Here is a 14,713-nt window from a genome sequence, read left to right on the forward strand (position 1 = left end):
TCGAGCTGTGTAACAAGCGTTAGAAGGCTTGCAGAGCATGTCTGGCATATATATATATATATATATATATATATATATATATATATATCAGTTCATGTTTTAACATGATCCAAGGGTAAAATTGGCCCTGGGAATGGTTCAGTGTTCTGAAGACCGATTTTTTTGGTCTTTGAGAAGTGGATACCACTATGGGAAATAACAGATGATTTTCTTCTTTTTGCAGGTGCCCGTCGGTCAGGAAGCGGGTGGATTACAAGAAGCTGAAGGCGGACAATCTGTTCTGCAGGCTGGCCTGGGTAGACCGCAGGAAGGCGTTTCCGGACTGCTGTCCCCGCCTTGTGTGTAAACGCTACGTTAAGGGCAAGCTGGTCGCTCTCCCTGAGGACGAGTATCCTTTGCTCTGAATGCAGTCCATTGCTTGCGGAAAACGCATGGTAAACATGAAATGAAGGCTTGTTTGTGATACGAATGTGATATTTCTACCTGCCGAAGACAGTTGCAGACTTGTTAAGTTATTATCATCAATTGGTTTCCACGAAACAGTATTTTTGTGGAATAGTAGCACTGGAGCCCGGTGGCGCTTCATTTTTGCGTCGTGTTGGAAACAGCTTCCGTTGTTTATTAACAGCGCATGCTAGCTTACGCAACCACCTGGGATTTAAGACAAGGTCTCTTACGGACATCCCTGACAGTGGTTTAAGTATGCATATTTCGAGTGTGTATGTAGCTGTCTGTTAGACGTGACTGCAATTTACTCCGAGTCCGAAACTTCTTGGAACGTAGTTCTGGGACTCGAAGTCAGTGAATGAGCTCACTGTCGATTCTGCTGCTGCTCACACGAGCTCACTGTCGATTCTGCATGCATAGTTCCCCAGCGTAGCAACGACATGACGTGATGAAAAACTGAAGACCTAGTGGCGGTACGAAATCCTGCTGCAGGAAGCCTACTGTTGAACTTGAAGCAATGTTATCGTATGTTGAGACGCTACAAAATAGCAAAATAAAACAATGTTTCCAGCTATGTGTTTAAAACAGAAGACGCTCGTCTTATGCGTAAAGAGCTTCAGCAGCGATTGGTGACATTCAAGTCCAGCCTTGTGTATTGGACCATATCCTGATCCCTTGCACAGGTGCAAGGCTTTGTCATTTTTCTCCGTGGCTTAACAAGTTTGTACATTGCAAATCGAAATTCCGAGTTTTTAAAATTTGTAAATAGAAATTTCATGCCATCTTAGGTGAACCGTAAAAAAATCCTTATTTGACTAGACACACTCCCCTTAAGGCCCACACTACCGGTGTGGCTGATCCAGCGTAACATTACGCCTCGGTGCGGGCGTTGAAGCACACCTACATCGAATATTCCTTGCTTGTATTCCTCAACACCTTCGCAATACAAACACTTCAAAAATGCGATAGTCCCCTAGGCAACGCTTAAAAAAGACCTTCGCTACATTGTTGTAGCTCAGACGATGCTTTCTCGAGTGCTACACCTCGGTCACTTTTACACATACTCAAAGCGTATATGAAACCTGCAAAACGGCTGTGATCCTATGTGAAATGACGCCGCTGAGCTGTTGCTGAAAACACTCATATAAGGTATGATTGGAGGAGCACCTACCTGAGGTGTCCACACGCCAAGAGTTAGTCAAGTGCCAGTAAAGCACACACACCGCAATTTCGTTGGCGTAAGGAAAACGCGTTCTCACTAGCAAAGGTAAAAGCAGCTGTGTTATATTTGCTCACAAATGCGAATAAGATCGTTTGACTGCACCTTAGGGATCACATTATAATAAGAGACGCAAAATACAATACATATCACAGCACCATGACGAGATCGCATCGGCAGGACGACTAAAATTGACAAATGACAAACCTAACGAACCCGTCAAATTGTCATTAGCAACATCGCGACATTGGCAAGGATAGTGTGACCCCACAAAGTGAGCGTCTCGCACATGCAACCTATAATTGTTGTGCAAAGGCACGTGATGGCGGAAGCATCAACTGCTACGCTCACAACTAGTTTTGAAGTGGATCATCAAGTGGCGCTGAATTTTATCTTCGTCATGGATGCTTAATGGTGCCCTGCAGCCGCGTGGTAGAGAAGAGGAGGGGGTGGGGGTGGAAGGGCACTGTGCCCTTGCGGGGGTAACAAATAATTTTAAGCTCATCCAGAATAAATCGATGCTCTTTAGCCACATACGATAAATAGCATCGCTTCTTAAGAATGAAACAAACAACGTAGGTGAAATGAATATGACGTGATAAACGGCATATGACTTAGCTGGCCTTTCGAGTGTTTTCTGCCACCTGAATGCAAACACCTCTGCATTATCATTTCCGATAGCGGCGCGCGCTGAAGAGTTTGTACCCTGCACGCTCGACGTGCAAGGCTGCGTCGGGGAGGAGATTTAATAAACATATTTTGTATCGCCTCTTTCATCTGTTGTATCGCGTTTCACGAACGCGAAGTACGGCATCTTCCGCCTTTTCATAGAGCGCCAGCGAATGCAGCAGCCAAAATGGTGCTCAAAGATCATGATACAAACGAGATTCAACCGGGGCTTGTACATTTGTGCCAAAGGTGCTGATAACTCAACCATTCCGCCTTTTAAATCTCCTCAAACTTGATACTGAAACGTTTTCTGTTGATCTGTCGAATCGCGTGAAATTCGTAAAACAAAGGTAGGAGTGCCATTGGCTCCGGAAGTGTATTTTTGGCGCTTGAGTGGACTTTTTGGTACTGTAAGAGGAAAAATGAGGTTTGGCAAAATTCCACTTCGATTTGGTACCGGTTTTGGCGCCGCACAAGGACTAAACCCTGGTAATCTGCATAACGTTTGAACCACTGTTTTCACTGACAGCAACCCTCGTCAAAGTGTCTTGCTCAAAAGGGCCACTTAAATGCCCACCTCTTTTCTTCGGCGCTTTCGTCTGGTTCAGGGGATGAACAGGACATTCTGCGCCACTGGCCCTGGATTTTGGTGCGGTAGTCTCCCGAATGCATTTGTGCCAACATTACAATCAAATGCCCTTTTTGGCTCTGGATAAAACTTCGTTGTCAGCAGATGTTCGAAGGAACTCGTACTCCGGAATATTTCGATGCACAAATAGGCTTCAGTGTTCTTGTTGCACAACATCAGACATTTTTGAATTCGAAGTCTTAGTTAAAGACTGTCAAGAATTACACAACGCTGGATTAGCTCTCACAATTTTTTTTCAGTTTTAGGTTTCGAATGAAAACAGAACGCCCCGACAGTCACGCACCTTTCGACAAGTGAAAGAAGAGATCGTGAGCACATTAGAGCGTGACGGCTGGATTTGCTGTATGGTGAGAGTAGGCTGGAAATTGCTTTGGCTATTCTTGCCAAAGAAACGCATTCTGTTTACGCGCTATGACAGCGCGTTCCTATCTTTCTCATACGGCGCCATTCAGGTGAGCCGAGGCACCATTTGTCTACATATCGTGCTGATTGTCCAGTGACTGCTCTCTGGAAGCTACGTTTGTCGCCACATGTGGAAAACATCCTAATGTTGTTCAAATCTTAATGGAAAAATGTGAGTTACGGAATCAGCTGCATATCCGATGGCGCACGGACAACACAGGATTTTCAGAATGAAAAAGAATAATGGCGTAGTGTTAGTACTGGTCTGCTGAGCTCATTAATTCTCAAAATGTGTCAGGAGCGTGTAAAATCTCTTTCGAGTGGTGTGATATGTTGAGTACTATCAGGAAGACGGTAATGTACTTCAGGTCTTGTTGCCTTTCGATAGCCCTAGGCGGCATCATGCTGACTTTTCACGTTCAGCACTTTTAAAGAGACTTAACGGGCTTCGTTGATTTTCAACTGTAATTGTTGTTCATGTTTGTTTGGCATCTTAAGTTTGGGGGGGGGGGGAATTTTGCATATTTTCAGCCAATTCTGTTGTAAGAACTGTTTTTCCGCTTTGTTTGTGTCCATGAGACCGGCCACATATCTATAAGAGCCTGAGCACTGCTTTAGGGTGCCAGCAATGATAAAGAGGCCCCATTCACCGTGACGTCACCCGTGGTATGTCAGGTCGTGGCCAGACTCCTATGCAATTGATTCCATAACTCAGATGAAATAACAATTCACGCAAAGGGCGGATGTCCTAAGCATTTCTCCATGAGTTTTCTTCAAGTATCTTTCGCCGAGAGTGTTGACCTCCTCCCCTCGCTGGGCCCCTCGCTGGCGCCAGACAGGACGGGGAGCACCGCCGGACCGCGCGAGCCGTGGCGCCATATAGGACCGGCCGGGCGGCGCGGGGATTCCCTGTCTGAACACCGCCCCCGGCGGTGGAGTGGGTGCACACCCCAGGCGCGCCCGCCCACCCTCCGCCGTCGCTATATAACTGGCGTGCCAGCGGTGAGAGAGGTACAGACGGCCCGAGCAACGGCGCACAGCGGCTAGAGCAGCGCAGCACCACCGACCGCAACGTCGGCCAACATGATCAAGTTCGCAGTTCTGCTGGTTCTCGGGGCGCAACTCTGCTTGGCTCAACAGTACCCGAGGTACTTCAAGTTCCCCGTTGGAAAAGGTGAGTGCTGCAGCGTTCGGATGACTCCGTCAGCTGCTATTTGCATAAGGAAGTTACAAATCGGGCGCCGCTAAAGCACTCGCCATCAGTTCAAGACATCTCAGCAATTTGTCGTCTGCTTAGCAATCATGTAACTATAGCAGAATAGTATCACCAAGGTATGATCTGCTATCGACAGTTTAAAATTCTTCGCTTTGCTGTTCTGCAATGTTTCTTTGCGTGATGGTTCGCTTTTGTAATCTCAGCAATTCGTCGCCTGCTTCGTAATCATGTACAGCCACTCCACCGAGACACAGCCACGCATTAATGCCTGGCAGTTTGGGACGCAGGGCATGACAGGGCCACCGCTATCGGCCGCACGAGACTTTGGCTATAAATCACGGGACTCCACAAGAGACACGAGATTCCATACGGTCGGCCGCTGTTACGCAGCGATCTTGTGCCACGATATGTTGGTTTACATCACGTGTCGAGGTGGGGGTGGCGTTGCGACCGGTGCCGTGGTCTGACTGTGGCACTGGTCTGCTTGCAGGTGATGAGTGCGAGGACCACCAGATCGGCAAGAGATTCCCCGTGGGTGCTGTGTGGAGCAGCCGTAACTCGGGCTGCAAGCAGAGCCACTGCATCAAGGAGAACGGTACTCTCTACATCGACCGCTTCCAGTAAGCGCCCTCAAGCACATCGGCTACGACGAGACAGTCCATCTCAATAGTGTTTGTTCAAGCTGTATAACAAGTGGAAGAAGGCTTGCAGAGCATGCCTTGTGTTTAGGTATCAGTTTACATTTCAAGCATACTCCAGAAGCGAAATCGGCCCTGGGAGTGGCTTGATGCTCTGAGCGACGAGGATTTTGGTCTTTGAGAGGCAACTGTGGGAAATAACACATAGTTTTTTTCTTTCTGCAGGTGCCCCCAGGTGCGGAAGCGGGTGGACTTCCAGAAGCTGAAGGCGGACAACCTGTTCTGCAGAGAGGCCGTGGGAGACCGCAGGAAGGCATTTCCGGACTGCTGCCCCCGCCTTGTGTGTAAACACTACGTTAGGGGCAAGCTGGTCGCTCTCCCTGAGGACGAGTACCCTTTTCTCTGAGCGCAGTTGATGGCGTGCGGTAACATTGAAATAACGACTTGATTGTGATACGATGGTGATAGTTCTAGCTGCCGCAAGACAGTCGCAAACCTGATACGTTATAGTTATCAGTAGTTTTTTTTCACGAAACAGTAGTTTTGTGGAATGGTACCACCAGTGCCTGTAGCGTAGCTTTGTGGCGCTTTGTTTCGTGAAGAGGTTCTGTGTTAAGTGCATATGTTAACTCATCAAACCACCTGCAATTTAAGCAGTGTTTCCCCAGACATCCATGACATAATGGTTTAAGCATGTTATGCAGAGTTATATGGCTGTCAGCTCCTAATTACACCTCTGTCGGAAGTGAGATTTGCTTCGAGTCAGAAAACTAGTTGCTAAGAACGAGCGCCCTGTCGGCTCTGCATGCGTAATTTTAACCGCTGGACAATGACTTGAAGTGAAGAACATCTGAGAATAAAGTTTCGGTTGGAAGCCTACTGTTTGAAGCCTACTGTCAACCATGAAACACTACCATGGTATGTTTACATGCTACGATCAACGAACAGCAAAATGAAGCAATATTTCCAGCGATAAAAGCTACGCACGTATAGGTAAAAACGCACACCAGCAAATTATAGCTTTCCAACAAAACTTTGTTATCATAGAAACACATCCTTCCTTGTTGCAATGGCGCCAGTCTTCTTTTAAAAGCCGTTCTGTCAGTTTCCTCCTCGTCACGTTTCTAGATGATCTTGGCTCATCAAGAATTTATGTATCAAAATCGAGACACGAGACAAAATACACGTGACAGTAAACACACTGTAACTCAAGCAGCTTTCCGAATCGATGAAAAACCTCAAGCCACCGTGCCGTTCACTTGCATTTACGCAACAATTGATTCGTTGCAGGGACTATCGAAAATTTTATTCCGAGTTAGGCCGCGAAGATTTGTAAATGTACACCACTTGCTGAGCGAAAGAGCACTCCTATGGACAAATATTACATTTCTGTTGCTGCTTTTGAAGGCGTAAGAAAGGACAACTTGAAATACGTTCAGTCAGCGCGCTAGTACAGCGCGGTCCTATCTTTCTCGCATGGCGCCACTCAGGCAAGCCGAAGAGCCATGTTCCTACACATCGCGCTGATTATCCAGGGAATGCTCCTTTAAAGGTGCGTTTGGCGTCATATGAGGACGGCATTCCATTGTTGTTCAGATCTTTTTGGACGCACCCCGGATGGCGTACAGACACCCAAGAATCTTCAGGATGAAAAAGGATGCTGTCAGCGTGTTGGCATGAGTCTGCTTAGTCTCTTGATTTTCAAAACGTGTCAGAAGTATGTTAATTCCGTTTCGAGAGGTGTGATCTATCGAATATACTCAGCATGACGGCAATGTTCTTGAGGTTTTGCCGCTTTGCGGTAGGTGTGGGCAGCATCATGTTCGCTCTTCAATTTCAGCACGTTCACAGAGCCGTAGCGTGAAGCCGTTGATGTCAAGCTGCAATTGTTGCTCATGTATCTATTGCTTTCACTCTTTTAAGATTGCAAATTTTCAGCCAGCTTTGTAAGAACTGTCTTTCCGCTTTGTTTGTGTTGACGAGGCCAGCCATAGATCTGAAGGAGCCTGAGCAGTGCTTTAGGATGCCAGTAATGATTAAGAGGCCCCATTCACCGTGACGTCACCTAAGGTATGTCAGGTCGTGGCATGACTCCTATGCAGTTGATTTCAAAACTCAACTGAAATGGCAATTCGCGCAGAGGGCGGATATCGCAAGCACTTCTCCATGAGTTCTCTTCAAGCGTCTTTCTCCGGGAGTGCCGACCTCCAGCCAGGTCGTCTCCTGAAGAAGCCGCACGTCTGAAGGAGATCTCCGCTGGGAGAACAAGGTCTCATGTCATCTGCATCTACAAAGCAGTCGGTTTTCAAGGGAAAAGGAAGCAGATGACTGCCTGCTAAAGTTCTTATCTCCAATGTTTGCGAACTGTTGAACCCAAAAAGCAGGACCCTAGCAAAAGTTCACTTGACGGCGTGTATCGGGATCGGGATTTGCTTCGAGTCACAAAACCATTTGCTAAGAACGAGCGTACTGTCGACTCTGTATGCGTAATTTTACCCGCAGGAGAATGACTTGAAGTGAAAAATATCTGAAAATAAAGTTTCGGTTGGAAGCCTACGGATAGGAGACTGCTGTCAACCATGAAACACTACTGTCGTATGCTAACACGCTACGATGAACGAACAGCAAAATGAAACAATATTTCCAGCGATAAAAGCTACGCACGTATGGGTAAAAACGCACACCAGCAAGTTGCAGCTTTCCAACAAAACTTTGTTATCATAAAAACATACCCTTCCTTGTTGCAAAGGCGCTGGTTTTTTTAAAGTCCTCCTGTCAGTTTCCTCCTTGTCACATCTCTAGATGATTTTGGCTCATCAAGAATTTACATATCAAAATCGAGACACGAGACAAAATACACGTAAACAGTAAACACACTGTAACTCAATTAAACTTTCCGAGTCCATGAAAAAGCTCAAGGCACCATGCCGTTCACTTTGGATTACGGAACAACTGATTCGTTGCAAAGACTATCGAAAAATTTGGTCCCAAGTTAGGCCGCGGAGATTTGTAAATGTACAACACTTGCTGAGCGATAAAGCACTCCAGTGAACGAAAATTACATTTCTGTTGCTGCTTTTTAATGCGTAAGAATGGACAACTTGAAATACGTTCAGTCTGCGCGCTATTACAGCGCAGTTCTATCTTTCTCGCATGGCGCCATTCAGGCAAGCCGAGGCGCCCTGTTCCTACATATCGCGCTGATTGCCCAGGGAATGCTCCTTTAAAGGTGCGTTTGGCGTCATATGAGGACGGCATTCCATTGTTGTTCAGATCTTTTTGGACGCACCCCGGATGGCGTCCGGGCACCCAAGAATCTTCAGGATGAAAAAGGATGCCGCCAGCGTGTTGGCACGAGTCTGCTTAGTCTCTTGATTTTCAAAACCTGTGAGAAGTGTGTTAATTTCGCTTCGAGAGGTGTGATCTATTGAGCATGATCAGCATGACGACAATGTACTTGAGGTTTTGCCGCTTTGCGGTAGGTGTGGGCAGCATCATGTTGGCTCTTCAATTTCAGCACGTTCACAGAGCCGTAGCGTGAAGCCGTTGATGTCAAGCTGCAATTGTTGCTCATGTATCTATTGCTTTCACTCTTTTAAGATTGCAAATTTTCAGCCAGCTTTGTAAGAACTGTCTTTCCGCTTTGTTTGTGTTGACGAGGCCAGCCATAGATCTGAAGGAGCCTGAGCAGTGCTTTAGGATGCCAGTAATGATTAAGAGGCCCCATTCACCGTGACGTCACCTAAGGTATGTCAGGTCGTGGCATGACTCCTATGCAGTTGATTTCAAAACTCAGCTGAAATAGCAATTCGCGCAGAGGGCGGATATCGCAAGCACTTCTCCATGAGTTCTCTTCAAGCGTCTTTCTCCGGGAGTGCCGACCTCCAGCCAGGTCGTCTCCTGAAGAAGCCGCACGTCTGAAGGAGATCTCCGCTGGGAGAACAAGGTCTCATGTCATCTGCATCTACAAAGCAGTCGGTTTTCAAGGGAAAAGGAAGCAGATGACTGCCTGCTAAAGTTCTTATCTCCAATGTTTGCGAACTGTTGAACCCAAAAAGCAGGACCCTAGCAAAAGTTCACTTGACGGCGTGTATCGGGATCAGGCAAGCTTGGGTAGCAATGGTTAGTGACAATATACGTCTTAGTGATTCCAGTCTCATGAAAGGGCGTCGGAGCGTTCACGGCGCCGCAGGCAGATATACCGGGATCGTCGGGACATTCATGGCGCCACAAATAGACGTGCTGAAATCGCCAGGACATTTACGGCGCCACGAGTAGATATGCCGAGGTCGAGAGACCCCAATGTTCTCCTGCGCCCCTCTGTTCCCAAACATGGTGATCTGTGCAGGATAAGTAAGCTCAATCATCTACTGCCTGTTTGCAACCAACGTACGTTACAGAGATGTGGAAAAGATTTCAATAGAATTTCGCCAGAGCTCAACCGGTTGCTGTTGCATGATCGCTAATAAAGATTAGCACAAATACCTCCACCCAGTAAGAGGAATATTCTTCGATTTCTGGTGTGACACAAGATGAGCAAATTGACGATCAGCAGACAGTCTTCAGCAGCCAACGGCAGTCGTGAAGGGTCCCCTCGCTGGCGCCGGGCAGGACGGGGAGCACCACCGGGGCGCCGAGTCGTGGCGCCAGAGAGTCTCACCGTGGCCAAGACCGGGCGGGCGGCGAGGAGATTCCCTGTCTGAACAACGCCCCTGGCGGTGGAGTGGGCGCACGCCGCACGCGCGCCCGCACGCCCTCCGCCGCCGCTATATAACCGGCGTGCCAGCGGCGAGAGAGGTACAGACGACCCGAGCAACGGCGCACAGCGGCCATAGCAGCACAGCACCACAGACCACAACGTCGGCCAACATGATCAAGTTCGCAGCTCTGCTGGTTCTCGGGGCGCAGCTCTGCTTGGCTCAACAGTACCCGAGGTTCGTCAAGTTCCCCGTTGGAAAAGGTGAGTGCTGCAGCGTTCGGATGCAGCGTCAGCTGCTATTTGCATAGGGAAGTTATAAATCGGGCCCCACTAAAGCACACGTCAACAGTTCAAGACATCTCAGCAATTTGTCGTCTGCTTCGTAATCATGTAACTATAGCAGAATAGTATCACCAAGGTATGATCAGCTATCGGCGGCATGATATTCTTCGCTTTGCTGTTCCGCAATGTTTGTTTGCGTGATGGTTCAGTTTTTGTAACGGACTCCTACTGGGATACAGTAACGCTTCAATGCCGGTCAGTTTGAAACGCAGGGCGTGCATGCGCCACCGCTATTGGCCGCACGAGACTTTGGCTAAAAATCACGGGACTCCACAAGAGGCACGAGATTGCTTACGATCGGCCGCTGTTACGCAGCGATCTTGTGCGACGATCTGTTGGTTTACATTACGCGTCAAGGTGGGGGTGGCGAGGCGACCGGTGACATGGTCTGACTGTGGCACTGTATTGCTTTCAGGTGATAAGTGCCAAGACTACCAGATCGGCAAGAGATTCCCCGTGGGTGCTGTGTGGAGCAGCCGTAACTCGGGCTGCAAGCAGAGCCACTGCATCAAGGAGAACGGTACTCTCTACATCGACCGCTTCCGGTGAGCACCCTCAAGCACATCGACTACGACGAGACAGTCCATCTCAATAGTGTTTGTTCGAGCTGTGTAGCAAGCGTTAGAAGGCTTGCAGAGTTTAGTGTTTAGGTATCAGTTTACATTTCAAGCATACTCCAAAAGCAAAATCGGCCCTGGGAGTGACTTGCTGCTCTGAGCGACTAGGATTTTGGTCTCAGAGAGGCAACTGTGGGAAATGACACATAATTTTCTTCTTTTTGCAGGTGCCCCCAGGTGGGCAGGCGGGTGGACTTCCAGAAGCTGAAGGCGGACAATCTGTTCTGCAGAGAGGCCGTGGGAGACCGCAGGAAGGCATTTCCAGACTGCTGTCCCCGCCTTGTGTGCAAACACTACGTTAGGGGCAAGCTGGTTGCTCTTCCTGAAGAGAAGTACCCTTTTCTCTGAACGCAGTTGATTGTGTGCGGTAACATTGAAATAACGACTTGATTGTGATAAGATGGTGATAGTTCCACCCGCCCAAGACAGTCGCAGACCTGTTAAGTTATAGCCACGACTAGTTTCTTCACGAAACAGTAGTTTTGTGGAACGGTACCACCAGTGCCTGTAGCGCAGCTTTGTGGCGCTTTGTTTTGTTAACAGCTTCCGTGGCAAGTGCATATGTTAACTCACCAAACCATCTGCAATTTAAGCACTGTTCATCCCTGACGTTCATGACATAATGGTTTTGAGCATGCTTATGCAGAGTGTTATGTAGCTGTCATCTCCTGATAACACATTTGTCGGAAATACCATTTGCTTCGAGTCACAAAACTACTTGCTAAGAACGAGCGTACTGTCGGCTCTGCAAGCGTGATTTTACCCGCTGGACAATGACTTGAAGTGAAGAAAACCTGAAAATAAAGCTTCCGTTTGAAACCCTATTGTTTGGAGTCTGCTGTGAAGCATGACACATCACTATCGCATGTTTAGACGCCTTAAACCGCAAAATAAAACAATATTTCCAGCGATAAAGCTCCCAACGTATAGGTAAAGACGTGCAATAGCAAATTAAAGCGTTGTAACACAATTTTGTTATTATAGAAACATATCCCTCATTTTTGCAAAGGCGGCGGTCTTCCTCCTAAAGTCGTTCTGTCAGTGTTCTCCTTGTCACAGTTCTAGATGCCCTTGGCTCATTAAGCATTTACATATTAAAGGTGAGGCACGGAACGAAATACGCGTAAACAGTAAACGCGCTGTAAGTCAATCAAACTTCCCGAGCCCATGAACAAAAAACTCGAGGGACAATGCCGCCCACCTCTATTACGTGACGGTTGTTTCATTGCGGGGACTATCGATAGATTTGATTCCGAGTTAGGCCACGCAGCTGTGAATATTTATCTACACTTGCTGAGCGATAGTGGTGAAAATAACGCTTCTCTTGCTTCTTTTTAATACGCAAGAAAGTAAAGCCTTAAACGCGCCCAGTCTGCACACAAGGACAGTGCGTTCCTGTCTTCCAGGCGAGCCAAAGCGCCCTTTTACTAATTATCGGGCTGACTGTCAAGTAACTGCTCCTTCAGAGGCACGCTTGTTGCCACATGTGGAAAGCATCCCAACGTTGTTCAGATCTTTTTGGACATTGTAATAATGGAAAGGAGAGTTCGGGAAATAACTTTACCTCGGATGGCGCACAGACACCCAAGAATCTTCAGAATGGAATATAAGGGTTTAACTTGGGTACGGGTCCGCTTATTTTTTTATTGTCATAATGTGTCAGAAGTGTGTAAATTCCGTTTCGAAATGTACATTTTGTCGAGTGTGATCAGCAAGACGAGAATATGCTTTAGGTCTTGCCGCCTTTCGGTAGGTCCAGGCGGCATCATGCCGGCTTTCCACTTTCAGCACTTTCAGAGAGCCTTAGCGTGGCGTCGTAGATAACGAACTGCAATTGCTGCTCATGTTTGTGTGGCATTTTGACATTTTAGGGAGATTTTTTACACTTTCAAATAACTTTGTAGAAATTATCTTTCCACGCTGTTTGTGTCGGCTAGGCCAGCCATATATCTGAAAGAGCTTGTTAAGTGCTTTAGGATGCCAGAAATAACTAACAGGCTTCTGTCACCGTGACGTCATTTGTGGCATGTTAGGTCGTGGACCGGCTCCCATGCAAACTACTTTTAGCAACTCAGACAAAATAACAGGTCGCACAAAGGTTGCATGACCCAAGTATTTCTCCATGATTTTTTTCACGTGACTTTCTCCGAGAGTGTTGACCTCCAGCCAGGTCGTCTCCCGAGGCATCCGCACGTCTTAAGGAGATCTCCGCTGGGAGAAAAGGGGTCTTATGTCTCCTGCGCCTACAGAGCAATCGATTTTCAGAGGAAAAGTGAACAAATGACCTCCTTCCGAAGTTCTTACCACAAATGTTTGTGAACTGTTGGGCCTAAAAGAATAGGATCCAAGCAAGCGTTCACTTCAGGACGCCCCTGCGGATCATCCAAGGCTAATTAGCAGCGGTTAGTAATAATATAAGTCTCACAGAGTCCATTTTCATCAGAGCGACGTCGGTGACCTTTACGGCGCCACGAGCAGATATCCCGAGGTTGTCGGACATTTATGACAAAACGCGCGTAAACAGAGAACGCGTTGCTACCCAGTGAAATTTTCCAAGCCCATGAAAACTCAATGGACGACGCCGTGCAGTTTTGTTTACATGACGGTTGATTCATGGCGGGAATAATCGATACCTTTAATCCCAAATGAGACCACGGCGCTGTGTAAGTTTCTCGCGACTTGCAGAGTGATAATGACGAAAATGAATTTCTCTTGTTGCTTTCGAACGTTTGTTTTTAAATATGTAAGAAAGTGCAATTCTTAGGCATGAAATGCATCTAAAGTGGTAGCTCCCATGGAACAGATAGTTGTGGTCAGGTCAATGACCTTGAATGGTCCCACGAGGCCTAAGTACCTATTTAACTCAGATCGCTCCCATGTCACACTTTTGCGCTAAATGTGTTGGGAATGCGACTTTGAGTCCAGTCCGCTCAGCATAGACGCAATGTTGCTCCGGGAGCCTGCAATTTTCTAATTTTTCTAAAGCACTGGGACGGATTTAACTGGGAAGGTCACCAATTTATGGCGAGAGATGCATGAAAGCTCGCCTGGAATGCGTATGCTAACTACCTCCAGGGAAGATGAGTTAATTCAGGCGTGACTTTGCGATTAGGAAAGACGCAGCGAACGGTCGACGTGGGCATTTTTCCGAGAACCATACGATGTGCGGGCTACTTTGCAATCACGATGCAATAAACTTTGTGGTGAATCAGTGCGCCGATTGCAGTCGGGTGAGATGAGCCATTGCTGTGTAGGTGTCCTGGAATCAGTGCGCCGATTGCAGTCGGGTGAGATGAGCCATTGCTGTGTAGGTGTCCTGGAATCAGTGCGCCGATTGCAGTCGGGTGAGATGAGCCATTGCTGTGTAGGTGTCCTGGAATCAGTGCGCCGATTGCAGTCGGGTGAGATGAGCCATTGCTGTGTAGGTGTCCTGGAATCAGTGCGCCGATTGCAGTCGGGTGAGATGGGCCATTGCTGTGTAGGTGTCCTGGAAATGGTATTCATAATGCCTGATGCGCATATCATTTTCACATGCTTGTTGGACTTGTGCGGTCTTTATTGTGACTTCATATAAGCTTGGTACAGCAAACGATGATTTTTGCGTCATGCTGTAGCACTTGAACTCAACCGAAGTCTGCATGATTTCAGAGTCACCTCGAACCACATCCAAATGTATGCACACGTCTGGTCTTCACACGCCGCAGTACACCTCCCTGGTCTTACAGGTGGCTGCAGGCTGCCCTCTACGCTTCATCGTCTGCACTCTCCATGGACGCGCGGTTTCGGTCGACGCGTATCAGTGCCCAGCGGCTCGA

General features: G+C 47.6%; 3 protein-coding genes across 3 annotated transcripts in view; all 3 read left to right on the forward strand.

The window, feature by feature from the left end:
• The window catches only part of LOC119110905 (uncharacterized), a 1,745-nt gene extending 728 nt beyond the window's left edge, over positions 1-1,017 (forward strand). The window contains exon 3 of the mRNA XM_037234780.1: positions 224-1,017. Within this exon, the coding sequence (XP_037090675.1) occupies positions 224-404 (181 nt within the window). The 3' untranslated portion in view covers positions 405-1,017. The remainder of the gene's footprint in view (positions 1-223) is intronic.
• A 3,395-nt stretch (positions 1,018-4,412) lies between these two features.
• Positions 4,413-5,713, forward strand: LOC119110906 (uncharacterized). The gene is made up of 3 exons (XM_037234782.1): positions 4,413-4,560; positions 5,093-5,222; positions 5,466-5,713. The coding sequence occupies exons 1-3, from the start codon at positions 4,470-4,472 to the stop codon at positions 5,644-5,646; spliced, it is 402 nt and encodes a 133-aa protein (XP_037090677.1). The 5' UTR covers positions 4,413-4,469; the 3' UTR covers positions 5,647-5,713.
• A 4,366-nt stretch (positions 5,714-10,079) lies between these two features.
• On the forward strand, positions 10,080-11,717 carry LOC119110907 (uncharacterized). Its single transcript, XM_037234783.1, has 3 exons — positions 10,080-10,200; positions 10,697-10,826; positions 11,066-11,717. Exons 1-3 carry the CDS (start codon positions 10,110-10,112, stop codon positions 11,244-11,246), a joined length of 402 nt encoding a protein of 133 aa, XP_037090678.1. The 5' UTR covers positions 10,080-10,109; the 3' UTR covers positions 11,247-11,717.
• Positions 11,718-14,713: the final 2,996 nt, after the last annotated feature.

This window comes from Pollicipes pollicipes, unplaced genomic scaffold (assembly GCF_011947565.3).
Source record: "Pollicipes pollicipes isolate AB1234 unplaced genomic scaffold, Ppol_2.1 Scaffold_7247;HRSCAF=8697_pilon_pilon_pilon, whole genome shotgun sequence".
Taxonomy (NCBI): Eukaryota; Metazoa; Arthropoda; class Thecostraca; order Pollicipedomorpha; family Pollicipedidae; genus Pollicipes; species Pollicipes pollicipes.